Source organism: Chrysemys picta, chromosome 12, assembly GCF_011386835.1.
Source record: "Chrysemys picta bellii isolate R12L10 chromosome 12, ASM1138683v2, whole genome shotgun sequence".
NCBI lineage: Eukaryota > Metazoa > Chordata > Testudines > Emydidae > Chrysemys > Chrysemys picta.
The window spans coordinates 3,720,034-3,746,360 of record NC_088802.1 but is presented as its reverse complement, the minus strand read 5'-3'; the positions used below and the strand labels follow the sequence as shown (position 1 = coordinate 3,746,360).

Below are 26,327 nucleotides of genomic sequence, written 5' to 3'. Positions count from 1 at the left end.
CATATTCCTCACCAAGATACGGTTATGCACGATGGGCCACGTGAGGTGTCACTGGAAAGGTTAGAATTCCCCGAATGTGATTATCCCACGCGTGGGCCTGGATCATTTCGGTATCGGACGTTAGCAATATTCTCTAGGCGGCTATTACAGATGTGTCTACACCTGGGGAACACCCACTAGCCCGACTGCGATCACCGGGGATGGTCCCACTCCACCCCTTCCCCCAAGCCCCCGTCCCACCTCTTTCCGGCTTCCATCCCCAAGCAACGACCCCTGACCTCCAGGCCTCCCTGGACCCAGCGTCCCTCTGAAACGCAGGCCCCCCCCCAAAGCCTGAACATTAGTGGAGCCGGGCCCATGTTATTGGTGGAGCCGGGCCTATATAACTCGCCGCCGATGCACCTGAGAGCAAAAAGCGTGGACTTGGGGGGGCCGGGCTGAGCCCAGGCCGGGGGTGTCTGGCCTGTGATAGGAATAACTGGCGGGTTAAGCTGGCCTCAAAAACCTCCGCAAGCTCCTAGGACAGCGGGTAGGGTGGGAATTTGCTGCTTATAAGCAGTGGTTTAGCGTATCACGCTTCGTTTGCGTGTTGCTTTGGTCCGTTTGCTGCACCGTGTCACCACGGAAAATCTCGTTTGGAGTTAATAAACTTGGTCTAAAAGCAGGGTGTGGAAATCCTACCCCGGGGCGGAAAGCTGGGGTATGTTCCCCTTCCCATTGAGGGAGGGGGCGAATTTCGTGAGCTTGCGCTGTGCTGATCCGTGCAGGACAAGACGGTAAAATTGGGGGTTTACCCTCCCGAGGGGGGCGCGCACCGGGCGGTTCCTTCACTGACCCTGCCCGTGCCGAGCCGATCCCAGCGTCTGGACACAGCCGCAGCTGGGCGTGTCGTGTGCTGGTGAAAGGGTGAGACCGGGAGCGGGTCTGCAGTGTCAAGGGATCCCAGGCTGGTGGGTCAGGCGGCTCAGTGGGACCCCAGTTCCAAGTGGCACCCCAGGGGGAACCTGTCACACCCTCCAGCCCCCCCAACGCCTCACCCCCGTCCCCCCGGCTCTGGGGGCCGATCGCCCCCTCCCCCGGGCCCAGGGACCCCCGAACGCACCGGGGTCGTGGAAGGGGACGAGCAGGTAGAAGTCGGGCTCCTCGGGCCCCCCCAGCTGGCGGGTGAGGATGTCGCGGGCCTGGAGCCGGGCGGCGCCGATCTCCTCGCCCATGCTGCCCGTGGTGTCCAGCACGAAGCTGAGCCCCACGGCGGGGCTGATGTCCAGCAGCCTGTGGGGCAGGGGGGGCAAAGACGGACACTCAGTCACAGGCGGGGCCCACCCAGGAGGAAACATGGGTGGGGGACGACGTTGTGAGGGATGGGGCCAAGCAGGGGGACGTGACCCTGGATCCAGATGTGGGGGATGGGGCCGAGTGGGGTGTGGGGGCCGGGGGCCGAGCGGGGGGACGTCACCCCAGGATCCGGGGATGGGGGCCAGGGCCAAGTGGGGGGACGACACCCCGGATCCGGAGATGGGGCCGATACAGGTGTGGGGGGCAGGTGGACATCACCCCACGAGCCGGGTGTGTGGGATAGAGCCGATCGGGGGGGGGGGGGTGTCTGAGCTGGGGAGGGGCGGAGGGGTCGCAGTGGGGGGCTCTCACCTCATGAATCTCTTGTCGTGGGCCAGGTCCCGCCGCAGGTCGCGCAGGAACCGGGCCGAGGCCTCGAGGGCCAGGCCGGCCGCCGGGCCGTGCAGATAGTGGTGGGGGGGAGAAGAGGGGGGACGAACTGTCCTTGTTTATCCCCCCTTGGGGGTCCTGCAGACGGCTGCTGTCGAACTGCCCCCCGTGGCTGCATTTCCCTGCGGGCGGGGGGTACGGAGGAGATGGGGTCCAATTAACCTCCTGCTCCCCTAAATCTGCCCCCCAGAACCCCCCAAAACCCCTCCCCATTAAAATCTCCTCCCACATTGTCCTGCCTGATTTTTGGGGTCACCCTCTCTGATGCCCCCCCATGACCCCAATATCATCAACCCCAATCCTACTCCCCTTGCAAAGGCACCCCCCAATTATTGGGGTCACCTCTGCCTCCCCAAACCATACCCAGCAGCCCCTTCATCCATAGCAACCCTGATCTCCCTGAAAGCTACCCCACAAATTATTGGGGTCACTGTCTTTGCCCCCCAAACCCATTCGCCCTCAGTATTATTGGGTGCTCGTCGCCTGCAGCAGAACTCAGCGGCATCCCCGTAAATTATTGGGGTCCTGCCCTCTGCCCCCCCAACCTAACCAGGAACCCCAAATCAGCAAGCTTCATAGCCCCCCCAGACATTGGTATCACCCCTTAAAATCCTGGGGGCCCCCCGATGCCTTGGCACACACCAGGCATGCACCCCAATAAGCCCTTCCCCTGGGGGGTCACAGCCCCCCTTTGTTCTCTCCACACCTGCAAACCGTTGGGGTGCTGGTCAATGCCGCGGCCCCCCAAGCTGTGGGAAATCGGGGGCTGTGCAGGAGGGAGGAACGGGGGGAGTCTCCCCTACCCGTGGAGAATGATGGTCACCCCCAAACCGGGCCCAGCCGAGCCGTACCGGGCGGTTTCTCGGAGCCGAAATACCCGCTGGTCAGCAGCCCGCGCTCCCGGAGCGAGCCCAGGAGGTTCCCCTCGCACGTCCAGCCGGTGCAGGAGCAGCAGGTCCGGACGTCGGCTGCGGGAGAGACGGGGAAAGGGGGGTCCGAAGGTGGATCCGGACGGACGCCTGGGTTCTATCCCCAGCGCAGCCCCGGAACCTCCCCTCTCCCGGGCAAGTCGCCGCTCTGTGCCTCAGTTTCCCCACGAGAAAGGAGGAGAAATGATCTGTGTTATGACTGCAAGACAGTGTGTGTGTGTGGGGGGGGGGTGTCTGGGCAGCGCCCGGCGCGACGGGGCCCCGATCTCGGTCGGTGAGGGGGGTGTCTGGGCAGCGCCCGGCGCTACGGGGCCCCAATCTCGGTCGGTGAGGGGGGTGTCTGGGCAGCGCCCGGCGCGACGGGGCCCCGATCTCGGGCCGGGCAGACGGCCGGGGTGGGGCTGGTACCTCCGGCGATGGAGCCCAGCTCACGGCCGGGTTGGAGCAGGTCCGGGTGGATCCCGCGGTGGCCCAGTTCGACCCAGTTACTGTGGCTGTAGAAATCCTGCCGGGAGGGGAGGGGGGGAGAGGGTTTGGAGGGGCGGGGGGGGGGAAGACGGGAGAGAGAGAAATAAATGGACAGACCATGAGCAATTGGCCCAATAGGCCCCTCGAGACCGGGACCCCGGCCAACCCCTCCTGGCCTCCTGGGTCACCCCGTGGGCCGTGGAGCGTGAGAGCACCCACCCCACCCCCGCGCCGCGGCCTGCCCCTGCCCCACACTGGGCCGGAGGGAAGGGGGGCAGCAGCCGTGAGAGAGATGGGAGGAGATGGATGGATGGAGGGGGACAGAGCAGGGACGGGTGAATGGATGGATGGAGGCAGAGATGGACAGATGGACAGAGTCGAGATAGATAGGTAGCATGGGCAGATGGACAGACGAGGGCAGAGATGGATGGATGGATGGATGGATGGATGGATGGATGGATGGATGGGCCAGAGATGGACGGATGGGGGCAAAGATGGATGTACGACAGACGGGAGCAGAGATGGACGGATGGATGGATGGGATGGGACAGGATGACGAACGGAATGGATGGATGGGGGGCAGAGGTGGAAGGACGGATGGATGGGGGCAGAGATGGACGGATGGATGGATGGGGGCAGAGATGGAAGGACGGATGGATGGGGGCAGAGGTGGATGGATGGATGGATGGATGGATGGACAGATGGATGGATGGATGGATGGGGGCAGAGGTGGAAGGACGGATGGATGGGGGCAGAGATGGACGGATGGATGGATGGGGGGCAGAGATGGAAGGACGGATGGATGGGGGCAGAGGTGGATGGATGGATGGATGGATAGATGGATGGATGGATGGGGACAGAGGTGGATGGATGGATGGACAGACAGCATGGATAGGTGGATGGATGGGGGAAGAGACAGACGGACAGATGGACGGACGCTGGGTAACCAGAGGGCTGGAGCTGAGTGCCGGGCAGACAGACGGGGCCGGACAAGGGGGCGGAGGGACCCCGGCGTCCGGGGCGGACCTGCAGGGAGTGGAGCAGCTGGCCGAGGCGCTGGCGGGCGAGGGGGTACAGCTCCGCGCCCAGGGCCTGCAGCACCTCGCGCCGGGCGCGCAGGAGGGAGGCGCCGGCCGGCCGCAGCAGCTCGCCGTCGAAGTGCAGCACCGGGTCGTCCCGCGCCGCCGGCAGGAAGTCCAGGGCCGCGTTGGCGTTGGCCACCTCCACCAGCGCCGCGCGGAACCGCCGGGCCGACGCCCCGGGGCCGTAATACGCCGCAAACACCCTCGTCCGCCAGCAGGGGCCGGCCCTGGGGGGAGAGCGGCCGTGAGACCCCGGGGCCTTCCCTGGGGGGCGCTGGCTGGCTGGGGCAGGGACCCGTCCCCTCTAGGGGGCGCTGGCTCCCACCCGGCCCCAGGACAGGGACTGGCTGGCTCAGGGGGGCGGGAGTGGGGCACAGGGCTTGTCCCCTCTGGGGGGCGTCGGTTCCCACCCGGCCCCAGGGCAGGGACTGTCTGGCTCGGGGGGGCGGGGAGTGGGGCACAGGGCTTGTCCCCTCTGGGGGGCGTCGGTTCCCACCCGGCCCCAGGGCAGGGACTGGCTGGCTCGGGGGGGGGCAGGGACTGGCCGGCTGGGGGGCGGGGAGTGGGGCAAGGGCCCGTCCCCTCTAGGGGGCGCCGGCTCCCACCCGGCCCCAGGGCGGGGACTGGCTGGCTCGGGGGGGGCGGGGACTGGCTGGCTCAGGGGGCGGGGAGTGGGGCAGGGGCCCGTCCCCTCTAGGGGGCGCCGGCTGCCCCCGGCCCAGGCTCACCTGGAACTGCTCCCAGGCGAGGCGCCGGCCGCGGGGGGGCGGCAGGTCCCGGAACAGCTCCAGGGTGGCGTTGAGCAGCGCGTCCTCCGTCAGGTCCTGGTGGGTGGCGGAGCCCCAGGCCAGGGCCATGGCCCGGGACCAGAAGTTGGGGAAGAAGCCGAGGGCCCCGCGGGGCGCCAGGAGCAGCAGGGGCAGGGCCCACAGGGGGCCCCACAGCCAGGCCGCGGAACGCGCCATAGCGGGGGTACATGGAGCTGCGGGGAGCAAAGGGTTAAACAGGGGCCGACGCTGCGGGCAGCCCAGCGCCCCCTAGTGCCCCCCCCGTCCTGCTCCCCAGCGCCCCCTGCTGCCCCCCTCCCGCTCCCCGCAGCCCAGCGCCCCCTAGTGCCGCCCTGGGGCATTGGGTCCTGCAGCGCCCCCTGCTGCCCCCCCTGCTCCCCGCAGCCCAGCGCCCCCTAGTGCCGCCCTGGGGCATTGGGTCCTGCAGCGCCCCCTGCTGCCCCCCCTGCTCCCCGCAGCCCAGCGCCCCCTAGTGCCGCCCTGTGGCATTGGGTCCTGCAGCGCCCCCTGCTGCCCACCCCTGCTCCCCGCAGCCCAGCGCCCCCTAGTGCCCCCCCTGCTCCCGCAGCCCAGCGCCCCCTAAAGCCCCCGTCCTGCTCCCCAGCGCCCCCTGCTGCCCCCTCCCGCTCCCCGCAGCCCAGCGCCCCCTAGAGCCCCCCGTCCTGCTCCCCAGCGCCCCCTGCTGCCCCCTCCCGCTCCCCGCAGCCCAGCGCCCCCTAGAGCCCCCCCGTCCTGCTCCCCGCAGCCCAGCAACCCCTAGAGCCCCCCCGTCCTGCTCCCCAGCGCCCCCTGCTGCCCCCTCCCGCTCACCACTGTCTCCCTGGGTGCAGCTCCCGCCCCCCCCCCCCCCCCGCGCTTTATCTCTGCGGAGCAGCAGGGTGGGGAACGGGGGCGGGGCCCCAGGAAAGTAACGGGTCGGACTCCTGGGTCCTCGCTCCTCTCTCAGGGAGAAGCAACTGCCCAGGCAACGCCCTCCTCCCCCCCCCCCCACCCCACGGACCCACAGAGGTGGGGGGGCTCTGCCCCTCCTAGGTCAGCCCAGCTGGGAAACGGGGATCTGTCCTCAGCAGGACAGTTTTGGGGGCGGGGTGTGTGTTGGGGGTTCCCAGGTAACGGGGAGGGGGGGGGATGTGGGATCCAGTCTCCTCGGGGGTCCCAGAGAGCAGAGCACCCCCAACCCCCCCCAGTCGCCCCCCTCACACACAGTGTCACACCCACACAACCAGCAGCTTCCCCCCACACACACACCGGAGACACAACCCACCCCACCGCACAACCCTGGAGACCCTAACACAACCCACAGCACAGCCAGACCCTAATACTGCCCAGAGACACACACACCCCGACCACACCACCCCTCCTAGAGAGACACAACACTCACACACCACAACACCCCCCCCGACGCACAATACCTGCTTAGCACACCACGTCCTAGAGACACACAACACCGCAACACACACCGCCACCTCCCACAGACACACAGCACCCGCACCACACCACAACCCCTATGCACACCTGCTACTGCTAGACACACCACACACCACCCCTCAACACTTGCAACACCTCCCAGAGACACCCACACACACACACTTGCTAGAGACACACAACACACACATAACATATGGCAATACAAACATACACAACCCGCCCACTACACCCCACCTACAGACACAATACAACACCGCACACCCACACTGCCAGACCTTCCCCCCACCACACAATCCCGCCCAGCCACGATAAACACACACACACCTGCCCCCCCCCACACACAAACCCCTAAAGATCATCACAACCATGCCCAAACGCCTGCCCCCCGGATGCCTGGGTTCCCTCCCTCAAGCTGCCCCCCCAAAAAATCCCAGAGATCCCAACACCCCCTCCCCCCCGTAACTCCTCACCCACATGGGTCCCCAGCCTGGCCCCCTAGCCACCAGCTCAGCCAGGGGGGAGAGTCCCCAGAACTGACCCCCCCAGGAACCCCCTAACCCAGTCTCTGCCTCCCCCAGGGCATCACCCCCCAACCCCCCACAACGCAGGGTCTCCATACCTGGCTGGCTCTGTCCTTCTCCGCTTCTGTCTCCTTCCCCCCCACTCTGCCACCCGGGGGCGGATTCCCCCCACACACCATACCCAGCCCCCTACGCAGCTCCCAGCTCCGGGCTGGAGTGACAGCCCGAGTGCAGAAGAGAGGGAGGAGGAGCGGGCCACGCCCCTTTCTGCTGGGGGGGGGGCACCTCCCGGGGGAAACTGAGGCACGGTGCCAGGTATAGAACCGAGGAGTCCTGGCTCCTAGTCCCTATAACCCACTCCCCTCCCAGAGCCAGAGAACGAACCCAGGAGTCCGGGCTCCCAGATCCCCCTGCTGTAACCCACTAGACCCCACTCCCCTCCCAGAGCCAGACAGAGAACGCAGGAGTCCGGGCTCCCAGCCTCCCTGCTGTAACCCACTAGACCCCACTGCCCTCCCCCGGATTCCTGGGTCCCACTCTCTGTCCTCCTAGGGTCGAAAGGCCTACCTTACCATCCCGGACGCCTGGGTCCCATGCCCTCCCCCCACCTGCACTGCGGCTCAGCAGACAGCAGAGCAGGTCCCTGGCCCCGGGCCCAGCGCTGAGTCACCCCCTGCCTGGCAGAGATGGGACGAGGGAAAGCAGCCTCCAGGGGGTGCCTGGGACACAGCCAGCCCAGCCCCACAGCTAGGGGGCGGGGGATCTGGCCGGGGTCTTGTCTCCCTCCCCCTCGCCAGATCCCAACGGCCCCTGCCCCCTTTGGGGCCCGAATGCCCCGGACGAGTCAGACACGGTGGCCCATGTCAAGGGAGGATAAAAGCCCACCTGCTGCTAGTGGCAGAGGGAGTGCCCCCTGAGGGAAGCCCCGGCTCAAACCCCGCCCCCAGCTCCGGCGTCCCCCCCACCGCGCAGCCCACACCCCCCAAAGACCCCAAGGAAGACCCGGGCTTTTGTAAATCAGCAAAATAGTTTAATATCTCCAAAAAAAAAAAGGATTTGGCGGGGGGTGGGGGGAAATCAGAGAACAGCAGGGGGGGGGATTGAGCTGCCCCCCCAGCAGGGGGGAGGAGCCGCGAGGTCCCTCCGTCTCAGATCATCCTCTGGAAAGTCTCCACCGCCTCCGTCACCTTCTGCAGCTCGGTCCGGCTCTGCTGCAGCTGCGGGAGACACGTGGCCGGGCGTGAAGGGTGGCTCCCCCATAACACAGCAACCCCTGCCTGGCCCCCCACCGCACAGCGCCCCGTTCCCCCCCACACTGCATCTCCTCCCAAGCCCCCCAGAACAGCTCCCCGCTCGCAGCGCCCCAAGAGGAGCGTCCCTTCCTGACCCCAGCAGGTGGCCCTGCCCTGAAGCATGAGGGTGGGAGTCCCCCACCGGGGGGGCAGCCGGGTACCTTGGCAGCGTCGGCCTCCTGGACTTTGGGGGGCACCTTGGTGCCGTAATCGGGGGTTCCCATCCGCTCCCGCAGCCGCTCGATCTGCTTCTGCAGCTCACCCTGCTTCCCGGCCAGCTTGGAGATCTCCTTCTCCGCGTCGATCAGACCCTGGGGAGCACAGAGCCCTGCCCGTCAGCCGCCCGGATGCCGGGGTCCCACTCGCTGGCTGCGGTTCTGTGGGGAGAGCCCCCGGACACCTGGGTCCCGCTCACTGCTCTGGTCGTCTAGGGGAGAGCACCCTGCAGGGCCATCCGGACGCCTGGGTCCCGCTCACTGCTCTGGTTTCCTAGGGGAGAGCCCCCTGCAGGGCCACCCGGATGCCTGGGTCCCGCTTGCTGGCTCCAGCCGTCTAGGGGAGAGCACCCCGCAGGGCCGCCCCGGACACCTGTGTCTAATCCCCATGCCAGTCTCCAGCCCCCTAGGGGTGAGAGCCCTGTGCTGGCGGCCCGGACGCCTGGGTCCCCTTCCCCGGCCCCTCTCACCTTGAGCAGCAGGTGGACGGTGCACTTGTCGGAGGCGACGGCCACGGCGCAGCCAGCAGGGGGCGCCTCACCCGGGCCCAGCACCCGCACCAGGCCGGAGGAGGAGAGGCTGCGGATGTAGGCGGAGCAGCGGCTGGCGGCGTCGGCCGCGCCCGAGTCCAGGCACTGCAGGAAACCTGGGGAGGGGACGACGGGGAGAGGTCAGGGGGTGCTCGGGGAGGGGTCAGAGGTCACAGGGTTTGGGGGGGGCAGATGTCCCCCCCAGGCGGATACCCACAGTCAGCTCTGGTCCGGGTGAGGTTGTAGTCGGCCCGCAGGGAACGCACGGCGCGGACGATGCCCAGCGAGAACTCGACCGTGCCCTCCAGCCCCCAGTCCCGCCAGCAGAACTGGAGCGGAGAGGAAAGGGTTAATGGTGCCCCTCACTCCTGACCCGCAGCCCCTCGGTGTCCCATTCCCCCCCCCCCCCCAACCCTGCCGGCGCCCCTCACTCCTGACCCGCAGCCCCTGCCAGCCAGCCCTGGGCTCCCCCCAACCCTGCCGGTGCCCCTCACTCCTGACCCGCAGCCCCTGCCAGCCAGCCCTGGGCTCCCCCCAACCCTGCCGGTGCCCCTCACTCCCAACCCGCAGCCCCTGCCAGCCCAGCCCTGGGCTCCCTCCCCCAGCCCTGAGGGTGCCCCCACTCCCGCCCCACGGGTTACCTGCTCGGGGCTGGGATAGGGGGTGACGCAGATGCTGGGGGGGGCGTGAGGGGCGCGGCGGGGCAGGCGCTGGAACAGCTCCTCGCTGACGAAGGGCATGAAGGGGGAGAGGAGCCGCAGGCCGACGTCCAGGCAGGTGTAGAGGGTGCAGCGGGCGGCCGTCACCGCAGCCGCCCCCCCCTCGGCGAACACGGGCTTCAGGCACTCCTGGGGGGAGGGGGCAGGTCAGCGCCAGTGCCTCCTGGGGGGGAGACAGGCCCCATCTCCAAGAGCCACCCCATTTCCTGCCCCATGCCCCATTCCCCGCCCCCCCCAGCCAGCCACGAGCCGGCGTCTCTGGGGGAAGCCCCATGCCCCATTTGCTGGCTGTGGGGGGCAGAGAGAGCCAGCTTCCCTGGGGGGGCGGAAAGCCCCGTGTCCCATCCTCTCCCCCCCCAGGGTCCCCCTCACCAGGTAGACGTCGCAGAGCTCGTAGAGCCAGAAGTTGTAGACGGCCGTGGTGACGGCCGGGAAGTCGTAGGCCCGGAACCCGGCGTCGCTCAGCTCCACGGCCAGGCTGAGCCGGCTCAGAATCCAGCGGTCGATCAGGCTCTCGGCGCCGCTGGGCTAGAGCCGCGGGGGAGATGCCGGTGAGCGGGGAGGGCGGCTGGTGCTGTGGGCAGTGGGGCAGCAGGGGGCACCAGGCTGCGGGGTGGGGGCTTGGCAGGGGGTGCTGGTGCTGTGGGCAGTGGGGCGGGGGGAGCAGGGGGCACCAGGCGGGGAACAACGTGGGGTGAGGCGAGCAGCGGGGCGGGGGCAGCAGGGGACGCCAGGCTGCGGGGGCTCGGCAGGGGGCGCCGGGCAGCGGGGGCTCAGCAGGGGGCGCTGGGCCGCGGGTCCCTCTCACCTCCGGTCCCGGCGGGGGCTGGAACTCGGCCCCCAGGCCGCGGATGGCGAATTTGGTGGCGTTCCAGAGCTTGTTGCAGAAGTGCCGGTAGCCCAGGATACGATTCACGTCCAGGTTGATGTCGCGGCCTGGCGGGCGAGGCAAAGGGAGAGGGGAACAACAAAGTGGGAATTTGGGTGGTGTTTTCATGAGGCCGACGCGTGCCTCACTTTCCCTGGGGCTCAGCAAGAGTTAAGAAGCCAGGGCAGGGCCTGGCAGGGTTTACATCTCTGGGGTGGTGCAAATAGGGCACTAGAGGGCGAGCTGAAACAGACCAATGGGCCGGCATGGGGCAGAGCCAGACCCCGAGCCGGAGAACGAAGGGGGCAGGTGGCGATGTGGAGAGAGACACCGGTGCCCACACAGAGAGATGGAGCCAGAGACCAAGAGGGAATTTTCTGTCGTGTTTTTATGGCACCTGGGCATGCCTCAGTTTCCCTGTGTAGGTTGCACGGCTCCCCCAGGGGTGCCAAATGGTCCTGGAGCGGCGCAGAAAGGGGTGGCTGGGGACAAACTCAGCCCAGATCAACCGAGGGGCCGGGGAGCTGTGGGGGCAGCCAGGACTGGGAGCAGTGGGGCCGGCTCAGCCAAGGGGTCCCTCCCCAGCCCCACGGCAGGGCTCTCGGGGGAAGCCGGGAACTCACCCTGGGAGGTGTACGCGCAGAGGGCGAAGCGCAGGGCGTCCGTGCCGCACTCTGGGATCCCGGCGGGGTAATCGCTTTTCTGGGGGGATGGGAAGAGGGGGATCAACTCCCAGCCAACCACGTTGTCCCCCCTCCCTGCCCCCCACATTCAGCCCCACAGGTTCCCCGCTTCCCCCCCAAACCCCTCACCTGGCCCTGCTTGGCTCGCTCCACCTCGGCCGGCTCCAGGTTGCTCTCCAGGAGCTGCGCGTGCAAACCCTGCGGGGGGAGAACAGACACGGCTCGGGACGGCACCGACCAGGGACATGGGTCCAGGCTGTCGAGAGCCTGAGCTCATCGCCCGGAGAGCCGCACGCTGCCCCAGGAATCGCCACAGGTCATTAACTCTGAAACCTACTGATGGACGGCTTCCAGCTAACCCCGCCCTAGGCCCAGACGGTGAGCCCCCTGCCGATCCAGGCGGCTGTCGGGCTACATGGCAGGGGTTCGGTAACATCTGGGAGGACGGGTTGGGGGGACCAGATGTCCCCCCCAGCGGTTACCTCCAGCGTGATCCCACTGATCACATCCAGCGGGTCGATGACGTTGCCTAACGACTTGCTCATTTTCCTGCCGTGGGCGTCCCGGACAACGGCGTGAAGGTAAACCTGAAACAGAGCCGGGCGGAGCGGGGTCAGGGCTGCCCTGAGGCCCCAGGGCAGGGCTGGGGGGGCACAGTGCTGGCGGGGGGGAAGGGGGGGGCGCCGTGCCCCGCTCTTACCTCACGGAAGGGCAGCTTGCCCGTCAGCTTCAACCCCAGCATGACCATGCGCGCCACCCAGAAGAAGAGGATGTCATGGCCCGTCTCCAGCAGGGTCCCCGGGTAGAAAACCTTCAGGTCTTCGCTCTGCCGGGACAGACAGACGGTGATGGGACAGAGCCGGACACCTGGGTCCCATTCCCCAGCCCCACCAGGGGTGAGCCCCCTGTGCTGCCGTTCCATCCCCCATCCCTCCCAAGGGGTGAGTGCCCTGCGCTGCCGTCCCGGACGCCTGGGTCCCATCCCCGCATCTCAGACTCACGGCGTTGGGCCAGCCGAAGATGGAGAACGGGAAGAGGCCAGAGGAGAACCAGGTGTCCAGGACATCGTCGTCTGAGAACGAGAGTGACAGGGAGAAACGTACGTACGGACGTTAGTACAGGAGCCGATGGTGCGTGCCAGGCAACTGGCAGGGGGCGCTGTTCTAAAAGCAGATGCCCCTCACTCCTGACCCACAGCCCCCAGCCCCCTCCCCGGCCATACCTTGCCTTAGTGAGATCTTGTCCGTGGTCACCCCAAAGGCCTTGGCCGCTTTGTCCTTGGCCTCCTCTTCGCTCCGCCCACTCACCCAGTATCGGCCGTCCGTGTCCTGGGAGGGGGGTAACCAGACGTCAGACCCCTGGGCCCATCGATCCCGGCGTCCTGCCCCTCCCAGCTCAGACCCAGGGCGCTATCCAGCTCGGTTTCCCCCATTACATAATCCTGTTGCAGTGAGTTCCACCGGTTAACGTGAATCAAAGCTGAATTCCCTTGCGTCAGTTTGTTTCCTCCTGCTGCCCCCAAATACTGCCCCACACCCATGGTTTTGGGGTGGGCACTGACAGATTCCCCCTCCCAGCTATTTCCTGGGGTTTCTGCCCCCCCTCACCTCTCCTGGGGGCACCGAGGGGTCGTCGATGGTGACGAAGTAGGCTGGGATGCGGTGGCCCCACCACAGCTGCCGGGAGATGCACCAGTCCCTGAAGGAGAAAGTGCCTCAGACGTCACCTGGGATATTACTGCCTCCTTGTGGCAGGGCAGGGCAGGGCGGATAAAAGCCCTACTACCGCGGCTGCAGCAGAGGGAGCTCCCCCGGGGCCTCACCTGATATTGTCCATCCACTGGAACCAGGTCTTGCAGTGGAAGGGGGGCAGGATGCGCAGGTCCCCGCGGCGCACAGCGTCGGCCGCCCCCCGAGCCAGCCCTTCGCAGCGCACGTACCACTGCGGCTTCAGCAGCGGCTCCACCACGTCCTTCGAGCGGCTGGGGGGTGACAAATAGTCCCTGTGTCCTTCCGCCAGCCCCATCGCTCCCCTCGCGGGGCAGCCTTCCAGTGCCCCCCATATCCCCCAGGAGTCCCCTGCACTCAGGGGTCTAATCGCGCACTGATGTCCTTCACCTGTCCAAGTGACCCCTGCACCGATATCCCTCCGCACCCTCCAGAGTCCCCCCTCCCTGTCCACATACGGATATCCCTCCGCCCCCTCACAAAGCGTTCCCCCCCCAGATATCCCTCCTCAGTGTCTCCCTCCTTTCTGCACACGTATCCCTCCGCCACCGAGAGCCACCTTCACCTCTCCTTCAGATACCCATCCCCCCATATCCTTCCTGATGCACAGATATCCCTCTGCCCCCCAAGAGACCCTCCCCTTGCACCCCGAATCCCTGTATCCCCCCCCCCATCTCCCTCTGCACCCAAACACGTCCCCCTAAACCATCAGGACACCCCACACGTATCCCTTCGCCCCTCAAAATAGTCCCCCACTTCTTCACACTTCTATCCCTCCCAGTGGCAAATCACCCCGCCTTCACAGATACCCCTCCGCCTCCCTTAGCAAACGCCACTCTAACTCCCGCCCTCCTATGATGATACCCCTCCGCCCCATCAAAGAATCCCCCCTCACCTGCACACCGGTACCACCATGGGGTTGTCCTTGACTTCCTTGAACAGCCCCTTCTGCTTCAGGGCCTCGAGCACGGCCCCCCGGGCCTCGAACCGCTTCATACCCTGCATTGGGTGGGGAGCAAGGAGGGTCAGATCCCTGGGGCCCATCAAGCCCGGTATCCCACCTCTACCACCACAGATCAGACCCCCAGGTCCAGCCTGGTATTATCCCACCACTGCCACCACAGATCAGAGCCCCGGGGCCCACCCAACCCGGTATCCCACTACTGCCACCACGGATCAGACCCCGCACTGGGGCCCATCCAGTCTGGTATCTCCTGCCCTAGATCAGACCTAAGAATTCCCCTGCCCCAGTTTAATGCCCCGCTGCTGACACCACCAGTCCAAGCCCTGGGCCCATCCAGCTCAGTATCCACCCCCCAGCCTGCTGGTCCCCCCCATACCAGGAAGGGGGGAGGCACGTTGATGAGGCACCCGCTGTCGTCGATAATGGTGACGCAGTCCAGGCCGTGGCGCTGCCCCACCTCGTAGTCGTTGTGGTCGTGGGCCGGGGTGATCTTCACTGCGCCTGGGGGGCGGGGCAGGGCGTCAGACATGCTTCGCGATTCGCTGCAGCCCAAGTGCCCCTCCCCTTTCACCCCCAGCCTCACTCCACTCCCCAGGCACTGACCTCGCCGAGAGCCCACCAACAACCCTGGGACCTGCCCCCAGCCCCATATTCACTCCACACCACATAGCCCCTCCCATGACTCTGGGCCTTGCCCCCCCACCCCAAGTCACTCCACCCCCTTCACTTCCCTTGGCTGGGCCCCTGCTGTGTTTCACATCACACCTCCCTAGGCCCCGCCCACATTCACTAGGCCCTGGCCCCATTGGCTTCTTTGTCAGCCCCCTCCCCCATTCCCACCTCTCCTCCAGGCCCCGCCCCTGCCCTAGGCCCCGCCCCCACATACCAGTCCCGAAGCCCATGTCCACGAAGTCGTCGCAGACGATGGGCATGCGCCGCCCAGTGAAGGGGTGCAGGACGCGCTTCCCATGGAGATGCTGGAACGGGGAGGAGATGAGGGGGTCACTTGGGGGACCCCAAAACCAGACACCCCCAGGGATCAGCCAGCAACCTCCCCCTCCCCCCACAAGCTCACACGCTCCCCACCCAGGGCAGGTACCTGGTAGCGGGAATCCTGAGGATGTACCGCCACGGCCGTGTCCCCCAGCATGGTCTCCACCCGCGTCGTCGCCACGACAACCTCCTCGTCTGTGGGGAGAGAGTCAGACGGTGAGACCCCCCCGAGCCAGCCCCACCCCCACCCCGGATCAGAACCGGCCCCCCCTACAGGGGACGTGCCCCATTCCCTGCCCCACCCCCAGCCCCGGATCAGAACCGGCGCCCCCTACAGGGAACAGGCCCCATGCCCCATTCCCTGCCCCGGATCAGAACCGGCGCCTCCTACAGGGGACGTGCCCCATTCCCTGCCCCACCCCCACCCCGGATCAGAACCGGCCCCCCCTACAGGGGACGTGCCCCATTCCCTGCCCCACCCCCAGCCCCGGATCAGAACCGGCGCCCCCTACAGGGAACAGGCCCCATGCCCCATTCCCTGCCCCGGATCAGAACCGGCGCCTCCTACAGGGGACGTGCCCCATTCCCTGCCCCACCCCCACCCCGGATCAGAACCGGCGCCTCCTACAGGGGACGTGCCCCATTCCCTGCCCCACCCCCACCCCGGATCAGAACCGGCGCCTCCTACAGGGGACGTGCCCCATTCCCTGCCCCACTCCCACCCCGGATCAGAACCGGCCCCCCCTACAGGGGACGTGCCCCATTCCCTGCCCCACCCCCACCCCAGATCAGAACCGGCGCCTCCTACAGGGGACAGGCCCCGTGCCCCATTCCCTGCCCCAGATCAGAACCTGCGCCTCCTACAGGGGACAGGCCCCATTCCCTGCCCCACCCCGGATCAGAACCGGCGCCCCCTACAGGGGACAGGACCCGTGCCCCATTTCCTGCCCCACGCCCCCCAGCCCCGGATCAGAACCGGCGCCCCCTACAGGGAACAGGCCCCATGCCCCATTCCCTGCCCCGGATCAGAACCGGCGCCTCCTACAGGGGACAGGCCCCATTCCCTGCCGCCCCCCCCACCCCCGGATCAGAACCGGCCCCCCCTACAGGGGACAGGCCCCGTGCCCCATTCCCTGCCCCCCGAGCCAGCCAGTCCCTGCCCTGAGGCCAGATCGGAGGGAAAAGGCCCCATGTCCCGCTCCCAACCCCCGTCCCCCTCCCTGGCCCTACCTGAGTCCTCGAGCTTGTAGGCGAATGACACCAGCACCCCAAATTCCACCTTGTCCTTGTACCCAGGGACGGGCAGGAGGGTCCGGCCGGACAGCTCCTTCTTATCCACCTGGGGGAAGGGGGGGAAGGAAGCCGAGACATCACCAACGCTCCCGCAAGCCCCTCTAGCTGGACCCCCCCCCCCGCAGCTCCAGCTCCCCCCACACACCTCGATGTCGGAGATGGCAGAGTGCAGGGTGCAGGACCAGTTGACCAGGCGTTTGCTGCGGTAGATCACCCCCTCCTCGTGCAGCCGGACGAAGGCTTCCTGGACAGCGTAGGACAGTTTCTGTGGAGCAGCGAGAGGAGAGGTGAGATCCCGGTCCCCTGCCGGAGAGACGTTGGACCACACATCCCCGTGTCCTGCGCCCCGCACTGCTACCCAGGGAGGGAGATTCTCCTACGTGCGGAGCAAGTTCCCACGGAGCCGGCTCTGACCCACACCGCCCCAGTGTGACCTCTGACATCCCCCCGGGGATGGGGATCAAGGGATACTCTCTGCATTGGAGGTGGGGGCACACCACTGCACAGGGCAGAACTGGGGAAAGGCGGGGGTGATAGAACCTGCATGGACCCACCTCCAGGTGGAGATGGGAGCTGGTACCCCCTAGAGGACACATTTCCTGGGTCCCATTCCCCACCCCCCCGACCTAGTCAGTCCCTGCCCTGGGGCTGGACGGGAGCCGGCGCCCCCTAGAGGGGAAGGCCCCACAGCGCACGGCAGAGCGTACCGGGTCCATGGTGAAGCAGGCTCTATCCCAGTCCATGGACGAGCCGAGCTTCTTGAGCTGATGGTAGATCCTGTCGCCCTTCCTGTGGGGAGAGGGAGGAGAATCAGGGCGGCGCTGGGGGCGCCGTGCTGCGGGGGGCTCTCCCCTGGCAGCCGAGGCAGCGATAGGGGGCTGTGCTGGGGGTGGGGACACCCCGATCCCGGCACTCACTCGTTCTTCCATTTCCAGACCTCGCGGACGAACGCCTCCCGGCCCAGGTCGTGCCGCGTCTGCCCCCGCTCCCGCCACAACTTCTTCTCCACCACCACCTGTGTGGCGATGCCGGCGTGGTCGCAGCCCGGGTTCCACAGCGTGGTCTCGCCACGCATCCGGTGCCTGCCGGGACACCACAGCCGCGGTGAGGGGCACGGGCAGAGCTGGGGGGAGCCCAGGGGGCTGCAGCTTGGGAGTGAGGGGCACGGGCAGAGCTGGGGGGGTGGAGGGGGCTGCAGGGCAGGCATGGGGGGCATGGGCAGAGCTGGGGGGCTGGGGGCTGCAGGACGGGCATGGGGGCAGAGCTGGGGGGGCCGGGGGCTGCAGGGCGGGCATGGGCAGAGCTGGGGGGGCCGGCAGCTGCAGGGCAGGCGTGGGGGACGTCTCACCAGCGGGTCAGGGCATCCTGGATGGCGTTGGTGAGCGCGTGGCCCAGGTGCAGCGAGCCGGTGACGTTGGGGGGCGGGATGCACATCATGAAGAGCCCTTTGGGGTTTGGCTCCGAGACGCGCTGCCGCTGGGGGAAGAAGGGGGAGAGTCAGACTGTGTCTCAGAACCCCCGCACTGCCCCCGGAGGGCGAGTCCCTGCGAGCACACGAGGGCGGCAGTCGGAGCACCCAGTGCGGAGACTCGGGAGGCCCAGGCTGGTTCCGTTCGGCAGCACCCGAAATAACCCCACACCTGGGTGTAGGTGTGTCAGCGTCCCCTGCTGGAGGGGCCCTGCCCTGGGTGTGCAGGAGAGCTCGGCCCCTGCTGTCTCACCCAGAACCACCTCACCATGTGCCTTATCCCGCCTACTGCTCCCACCCACAGGGGCGATTCCTGTTATCTGGGGCCACTCGATTCCAGCCTCGGCCCCCGCCCGGCCCCCACTCACCCCGTACTCGGGTTTGAAGAAGCCCTGGCTTTCCCACCACGGGTACCAGGCTGCCTCCACGTACTGCGGGCTGTAGGCGTCGGGCATGGGGCCGGTCACGTCTGCAGGGGAAGGAAAGAGAGCCCTGAGCAGGGACCCCCCCAGGGTCCTGATCCGCCCCGCCCCCATGCACTGGGAGGGAGGGGCCCACAGCAGAGCAGTGATTGGAGACGAACAGGCGAACGTCTCTCCCCGTTAACCAGCCAGTGATCGGTGAGCTGTCGTCGTCAGCCAACCCGGCTCCAGGATCCGGAGCCCGGAAAGTTCAGCATGAGCATTGTCCAGATTTCTAAAGCAGATCTGTCCGTCCGGCCGTTCGTCTGTTTGTCCACCCCTGAACCAACCAACCCCCCCAATCCATCCCCCCAACAACCCAACCATCCACACCATCAATCCACTCAACAACCTACCCGTCCCCCGAACCAACCAGTCCCCCAACAACCCAACCATCCACACCATCAATCCACCCAACAACCTACCCGTCCCCCGAAACAACCAGCCCCCCAACAACCCAACCATCCACACCATCAATCCACCCAACAACCTCATAGACTCATAGACTCATAGACTTTAAGGTCAGAAGGGACCATTATGATCATCTGGTCTGACCCCCTGCATGCTGCAGGCCACAAAACCGTCCCTACCCCTTCCCTGGACTCTGCTGCTGAAGTCCCCAATCCTGTTACTAGTGACTTCAATCGGCAGAGACCCTCCTGCTAGAGATCCCTGCCCCATGCTGCGGAGGAAGGCGAAAAACCTCCAGAGGCTCAGCCAATCTGCCCTGGAGGAAAATTCCTTCCCGACCCCAAATATGGCGATCAGTAAGACCCCGAGCATATAGGCAAGAGTCTCCATCCTGACCCCTGTTAGCCATTATGCTATTTACCCACCATTGCTTGGTTTTCTTGACTACTATGTTTTACCATTAAACCATTCCCTCCATAAACTTATCTAACTTAATCTTAAAACCAGACAGGTCCGTCGCCCCCACCGTTTCCCTCGGAAGGCCGTTCCAATATTTCACCCCTCTGACGGTCAGAAACCTTCGTCTAATTTCAAGCCTGAACTTCCCCACTGCCAGTTTATATCCATTCGTTCTTGTATCCACGTTAGTACTAAGCTGGAATAATTCTTCTCCCTCCCTTGTATTAATCCCTCTAATATATTTAAAGATAGCAATCATATCCCCTCTCAGCCTTCGCTTTGTCAGACTAAACAACCCAAGCTCCTCTAGTCTCCTTTCATACGACAGGTTTTCCATTCCTCTGATCATCCTAGTGGCCCTTCTCTGCACCCGTTCCAGTTTGAGTTCGTCTTTTTTAAACATGGGAGACCAGAACTGCACACAGTACTCCAAGTGAGGTCTCACCAGCGCCTTGTACAACGGAAGCAGGACCTCCTTATCCCTACTAGATATACCTCGCCTAATGCATCCCAAGACCGCATTGGCTTTTTTCACCGCCACGTCACATTGTCGACTCATAGTCATCCTGCGGTCTACAAGGACCCCTAGGTCCTTCTCCTCTTCCGTTACTTCTAACCAATGCGTCCCCATCTTGTAACTAAAATTGTTATTAGTCATCCCCAAATGCATCACCTTACACTTTTCACTATTAAATTTCATCCTATTTCTGATACTCCAATTCACAAGCTCATTCAAGTCTCCCTGCAGGATATCCCTGTCCTCCTCCGAATTTGCAACGCCTCCCACCTTCGTATCATCCGCAAACTTTATCAGCCCACTCCTGCAATCGGTTCCGAGGTCAGTTATAAATAGATTAAATAAGATGGGTCCCAAAACCGAACCTTGAGGCACTCCACTAGTAACCTCCCTCCAACCTGACAGTTCACCCTTTAATACGACCCGCTGCATTCTCCCCATTAACCAATTCCTTATCCACCTCTGGATTTTCATATCGATCCCCATGTTTTTCAATTTAACCAATAATTCCTCATGGGGTACAGTATCAAACGCTTTACTGAAATCTAGGTATATTAGGTCCACCGCATTTCCCTTATCTAATAAATCCGTTACTTTCTCAAAGAAGGAGATCAGATTCGTTTGGCACGATCTGCCCTTCGTAAAACCATGTTGTAATTTATCGCAATTGCCACTAATCTCCAGGTCCTCAACTAGTTTCTCTTTCAGAATTTTCTCTAACACCTTGCACACTACAGATGTTAGACTAACAGGCCTGTAGTTACCCGGATCACGTTTTTTCCCTTTCTTGAAAATAGGAACCACATTAGCTATTCTCCAGTCTAACGGGACCACCCCCGAGTTTACAGATTCATTAAATATTATCGCTAACGGGCCTGCTATTTCCCGCGCCAATTCCTTCAATATTCTCGGATGAAGATCGTCCGGTCCTCCCGACTTAGCCTCATTAAGGTGTTCAAGTTTTGTTTCTACCTCGGATACGGTAATCCCCCATCCTGAACGCCCCTCTGTAATGGTGCTAGTATCCCTAATCCCTTCATTGGCCTCATTAAACACCGATGCAAAATATTCATTGAGATATTGCGCCATGCCTAGATTGTCTTTAATCTCGTCTCCGGCAATAGACTTCAGCGGTCCCACCTCTTCTTTCTTTGCTTTCTTCCTATTTATGTGGCTGTAAAACCTCTTACTATTGCTTTTAATTCCCCTCGCTAGGTCCAACTCTACACGGCCTTTGGCCTTTCTCACTCTATCTCTACATTCTCTGACTTCACTTAGGTACATTTCCTTACTGATCCCTCCCCTCTTCCACTCTTTGTACGCTTTCTGTTTTTTCCTAATCGCCCCTTTGAGTCGGTCGCTCATCCAGCTCGGTCTAAATTTCTTGCTTAGTAATCTTTTTCCCTTTTTTGGAATACAGGCCTCTGACAGCTCATGCATCTTTAACTTAAAGTAATCCCAGGCTTCTTCTGCCTTTAAATCCATTAATATGTTTGCTCAATCCACTTCCCTTACCAGTCCCCTTAATTTGTTAAAATTGGCCTTTTTAAAATTATAAACCCTAATCTTTGACTTAATTCTGTTACTCCTTCCATGTATTTTAAACCGAATTAGCTCATGATCACTGGAGCCCAAATTGTCCCCTACTACCACTTCCTCAACGAGGTCCTCACTACTTACCAGAATCAAATCTAAAATGGCCTCCCCCCTCGTCGGTTCAGCTACCTGTCCCCCGAACCAACCAGCCCCCCCCCCCCCCCCCAACAACTCAACCATCCACCTAATAACCCACCTGCAAACCAACCGCCCAATCCATCCCCCAACGCAACCAACAACCCACCCTCACCCTGAACCAACCAACCCCCCCAATCCATCCCCCCAACAACCCAATCATCCACACCATCAATCCATCCAACAACCTACCTGTCCCCTGAACCAACCAGCCCCTGAACCAACCAGCCCCGCAACAACTCAACCATCCACCCAATAATCCACCTGCAAACCAACCCCCCCAATCCATCCCCCAACCACCCAACACCCCCAACCCAGCCCCCCAACAATGCAACCAACAACCCACCCTCACCCCAAACCAACCAACCCCCCAACAACCCAACCATCCATCCACCCAACAACCCAACAATCCACACCATCAATCCACCCAACAATCTACCCGTCCCCTGAACCAACCAGCCCCCCAACAACCCAACCATCCACACCATCAATCCACCCAACAACCTACCCGTCCCCCGAACCAACCAGCCCCCCCAACAACCCAACCATCCACACCATCAATCCACCCAACAACCTACCCATCCCCCGAACCAACCAGCCCCCCAACAACTCAACCATCCACCCAATAACCCACCTGCAAACCAACCCACTCCCCAATCCATCCCTCCAACAACGCAACCATCCATCCACCCAATAACCCACCTGCAAACCAACCCCCCCATCCATCCCCCAACCACCCAACACCCCCAACCCAGCCCCCCAACAATGCAACCAACAACCCACCCTCACCCCGAACCAACCAACCCCCCAACAACCCAACCATCCATCCACCCACCAACCCCCTCAATCTATCCCCCCAACAACGCAACCATCCACGCCATCCATCTACCCAACAACCTACTCACCCCCCGCCCCAATCCATTCCCCAAACAACCCAACCATCCATCCAACAACCCACTTCTGGCATCATCCCTCGACCCCACCGGCTGAGACCTGCACCAACCTCCCCTTTGCCATGGTGGGCTGGGTTCGGGTGGGGGCCCTGGTGCTGAGCAGACCCCTCCTCTCCCCCAAATCACAGCCCGAATGCCTTTCCCCCGCCCCCCGGTACCTTTCTTCTCCCCCGGGCGTGTGGGGATGTCATAGGTCAGAACCCCGGGGTCTTTCTTCTCCTTCTTCTCGGCTTTTGCTTTCTTCTGGCTCCCGGGGGAAGGATTGTGGGGAAAGGAGAGAAGAAAAGAGAAAGGATGCGTAATGCTGCCCTTCGGCACGGAGGGGCGCTGTGCTGCAGGGGGCGCCAGCATGCTCACTGCAGAACCCTTGTACTTCTCCCCCAAAGAGTTGGAGTGGGAACCCCGGCGTCCTGGCCAGGCCCCAACTCGGCTGACTCGATTGTGCCCTCGCTAAAACGTAGCCTCGGATTTCAAAACAGCTACACGGTCCCCTGTCCCCTCCCAAACTCTCGTGCGGCGTTCCACACGGCTGTTCCCCAGCCGCCCCACCCCAGAGCTGGCTGCATCTCAGCACCAGCGGGCCATCCCCAGGCAGCGTTCCGTGCAGCTGTTCCCCAGCCACCCCGCACCAGAGCTGGTCGCATTTCTCTCACCTCCCCCTGTTGCTGTTGGCTTTTCTCCTTCTTCTGCTGGAATTTCTCCAGCTTCTCTTTCTTCTTCGCCTCTTTCTTCAGCTGAGAGGCGCTCTTGACCGGGGCCTCCCCAGGGCCAGGGACTGACCCCGCTGCTGGTCCCATCTCTGCAGGCGCCACACACTCTGCGGGGGGAGAAAAATCAGGCAGGATTGGACCCATGAGCCCATCTAGCACAGTATCCCATGTCTGCTACCATGAATCTGATCTGTGGGTCAAGCCAGTCAGGTATCCCCCCTACCTCTGGCCACCCAGATCTGATCTGGGGGCTGGGCCCACTGGTGTGATCAATGGGTTCATCCAAGCCGGTACCCCACCCCAGTCCTGCCCCCCAATCAGACCCATAGACACATCCAGGCTGGAATCCCGCCCCCACCACCATGAATCTGAGCCCCGGGTCAATCCAGCCCAGTGTCCCCTATAATATCCAGTAGCAGGGAGTTCCGCAGGTCACCGCGAAGCCAACGCAGCAGGGGCATTGCAGGCGGAGAAGGCTTGGAAGGGGTGCTCTGGGCAGGTGTTGGGGGCGTCACTTACCCTGGGTCTTCGGTTTGGGGGCGTCACCCCCGCGCGCCTGCTCACACAGCTTCACCGGCCCCAGCACGGCCTGAAACTGGGGCTGGTTGACGCAAGTCAGGAACCAGCGCGTGACGTTGGGGTAAGGAGCCCGGCTGGGGGGGTCCAGCACCTGGGGAAAGAACATGAGAGATTTGGGGGGGGGGGGGGAACCATTATCGGTAGGGGGGGCAAGGGAGATACCATTATTGAAACAGGGGAGGGGGAGAGGGAAATTAGGAGATACCAATATTATTCCAGGGTGGAGGAGTGAGAAGAAATCTTTAGAATGGGGGAGGGGGAAGATACCATTATTGGAGTGGGGGGTGACAATATCAGGAAATACCATTACTGGAATTGAGGAAGGAACATACCACTACTGGAATTCAGGAGGGGGAGGGGAATATCAGGCAATAGCATCATTGGAATTGGGGGGGGGGGGGGGGGATACCATTATGGAAATTGGAGAAGGGAAACACTATTATTGGCAATAAAGGTGGGGTGGGGGGGACGGACAAGACGGGTTCCCAACCAAAACTGACCTTCCAGTCCCACACACAGACTGTGCCAAGTCACCCCCACCCCCAGGATGTCCTAATGGCCCCCTCACCAGATCCCAGCTACCCAGTGTGTGGGGGAGAGGCTGGGGGGTATCTTGCCTTCTCAGTCCCCCCCCCCCCCCCGCCCCATTTCCCACCCTTCCCCCGATGCACCCCCCACCCAGCAGCCGGGAGAGTGGGTTGTGGGGGGCGGGGCCACAGGGGAGCTGGGGCACCCACGTATTTGTAAGGCAGCAGCAGGGCGCAGGCCACGGTCACATCCGCCAGCGTCACAGCCTCAGCCACCAGGTACGTGCGCAGCTTCAGGTGCCCGTCCAGCACGGCCAGCGCCCGGCGCAGCTCTGCCACTGCCCGCTCCACCACCTGGGAAGGCAGAGAGAGAGACGCCAGGGTACTGCAACAGACAGGGGACCCAGGAGTCCTGGCTCCTCCCCCCAACCACTAGATCCCACTCCCCTCCCCGAGAACCCAGGAGTCCTAGCTCCCCCTCCCCAGCCCCCGCTCTAACCACTAGACCCCACTCCCCTCCCTAAGAACCCAGGAGTCCTAGCTCCCCCCCCCCAACCACTAGATCCCACTCCCCTCCCCGAGAACCCAGGAGTCCGGGAGGTCTCACCTGCTTGCTCTGCTCCGCCAGACCCAGGGCGGAGAAGGCGGCTGCACAGGCAGCAGGGGCGATCTCCCCGTCAGCGTAGCTCACCCACTGCTGCACCAGAGCGCCCCCCGCTGGCCCCTGCCCCCTCAGCCGCTCCGGGCACAGGAGCTGAGCCACGGCGGCCGGGCCCGAGACCCAGACCCCCGGCCGGCTCTCCAACGCCGGCAGCTTGGGCAGGGGGCAGGAGGCAGGGGGCCGCAGGGGGAGCCCCTGCTCCGGCAGCTCCACCACCTCGGGCAGCGTGGGGGCATAGCGGGCTGCGATCAGCACCCGCTGGTTCTGGAAATTGTCCGGGTGCGGGGAGAGGTACAGGGTGGGCATGGCGAGGGCTGAGCACCCCGAAGACACACCTGGGGACGGAGAGACACAGTTGGTGAGACAAGGGGCCTGTCCCCTGCAGGGGGCGCCAGCTCCCATCTGCCCCAGGGCAGGGACCGGCTGCCTCAGGGGGTGGGGAATGGGACAGGGGCCTGTCCCCTGCAGGGGGCGCCAGCTCCCATCTGCCCCAGGGCAGGGACCGGCTGGCTCGGGGGGCAGGGAACGGGGCAGAGGCCTGTCCCCTCTAGCTGCTCCCACCTGCCCCGGTGCTGGGCTCTGACACCGGCTGGGCTGATGCAATCCCAGTGCCAGGACCCGCCTCCGAGAAACCTCTCCCTGGGGCGGGGCCAAGGGAGCTATCACTGGCGGTAGGGGGGGGGCGATCCAAGCAACCCCCCAGCCCCAGCCCATGGCCCTAGGTACCAGCCCCACCCCCCACCCATCACAGGATGAACCCCAGGCAGCTCAGAGGGGGGCAGATGGGGGTATGAACTGAGGACGGGGGGATGCAACTGGGGGGGGAGTGGTACCGTCAGGATCATTTGAGGGGGGCAGGAGGGGGGCAGGAGGAAGGGGTTGTTAGGCCAGGGAGGTTCTATGGGGGTGGGGGGTGTCAGGGCTGCGTGCTGTGGGACAGGGATGATGACAGAGCGGCTGGGGGGTAGGGAAGGGGGCAGGGGGCCGCAGCCCTAGGGGGACTAGGATGGGGAGATGGAGGGCTGTGAGGCAGAGGTGATGATGGAAGTGCTGTAGGGCGGGGAACTGGCGTAGTGTGTGGGCGAGGGGGCTAGGGCGGGGAGGTGGGGGACTGGGAGATCTATGGGGCCGGGGGTGTCAGGGCTGGGAAGCTGAAGGGCAGGCGGTACTGTGGGGGCCTGTGGGGCAGGGGGTGGTTGTGGGGATTAGGACGGGAAGGTTGGGGGCTGGGAGGGTCTATGGGGCAGGAGGTGTCAGTGCTGGGGGGCTACGGGGCAGGAGGTGATGACGGAGGGGCTGTGGGGCAGGGGAGGGACTAGGACCGGGAGATCTATGGGGCAGGGGAGGATGGTGCTGGGAGGCGGGGTTGATGGGGCAGGAGGGGGCTGTGGGGGCGGGGCCAAGGTGGTTATGGGGCGGAGGGGCAGGAGGCACCAGCCCCCCCCCCCGGTACCTGCTCTCCCGGCAGCTGCTCCCGGCCCCACGTGTCTCCGCCTTTGGCGATCCCCGGCTGCAGGACCCGCCCCGGGCTGCCCGCGGCGCCGCCTGATCCCAGCGCCCCTCGCGACAGCTGCTCCCCGCCCCCCGGCCCGCGCTGCCCGGGTCACCCCCAGTCCCCGGGGACG

The 26,327-nt window shown here is 64.3% G+C and overlaps 1 protein-coding gene and 1 pseudogene across 2 annotated transcripts; both read right to left on the bottom strand.

Annotated features, from left to right (window-relative positions):
- The window catches only part of LOC135974837 (von Willebrand factor A domain-containing protein 7-like), an 11,599-nt pseudogene extending 6,366 nt beyond the window's left edge, over nt 1–5,233 (bottom strand).
- A 2,739-nt stretch (nt 5,234–7,972) lies between these two features.
- VARS1 (valyl-tRNA synthetase 1) lies at nt 7,973–26,313 on the bottom strand. 2 transcript variants are annotated; one of them, XM_065563129.1, is made up of 31 exons: nt 26,156–26,313; nt 24,649–25,037; nt 24,252–24,395; nt 23,455–23,605; nt 22,879–23,042; nt 22,384–22,468; nt 18,062–18,162; nt 17,574–17,701; nt 17,143–17,307; nt 16,933–17,014; nt 16,371–16,490; nt 16,163–16,271; nt 15,039–15,127; nt 14,826–14,916; nt 14,316–14,440; nt 13,871–13,974; nt 13,071–13,229; nt 12,856–12,946; nt 12,471–12,576; nt 12,250–12,320; nt 11,949–12,074; nt 11,731–11,835; nt 11,378–11,446; nt 11,189–11,267; nt 10,506–10,633; nt 10,070–10,225; nt 9,620–9,826; nt 9,196–9,307; nt 8,919–9,094; nt 8,395–8,544; nt 7,973–8,158 (listed from the first exon to the last, which is right to left on the bottom strand). In XM_065563129.1, exons 2-31 carry the CDS (start codon nt 25,006–25,008, stop codon nt 8,090–8,092), a joined length of 3,822 nt encoding a protein of 1,273 aa, XP_065419201.1. In that variant the 5' UTR covers nt 25,009–25,037; nt 26,156–26,313; the 3' UTR covers nt 7,973–8,089. The 2 variants fall into 2 exon arrangements, with proteins under 2 accessions (XP_065419201.1, XP_065419200.1); XM_065563128.1 differs by lacking the exon at nt 26,156–26,313 and adding an exon at nt 25,264–25,418.
- Nucleotides 26,314–26,327: the final 14 nt, after the last annotated feature.

What these genes read in the sequence shown, in the direction of transcription:
- VARS1 (XM_065563129.1), bottom strand. Translation starts at nt 25,008, where the DNA reads ATGCCCACCCTGTACCTCTCCCCGCACCCGGACAATTTCCAGAACCAG. An exon ending in TGCTGCTGCCTTACAAATAC is followed by an intron (nt 23,606 to 24,251) that starts GTGGGTGCCCCA and finishes TTCTTTCCCCAG; the next exon opens with GTGCTGGACCCCCCCAGCCG. An exon ending in CCTATCCCAGCCCCGAGCAG is followed by an intron (nt 9,308 to 9,619) that starts GTAACCCGTGGG and finishes TCTCCGCTCCAG; the next exon opens with TTCTGCTGGCGGGACTGGGG.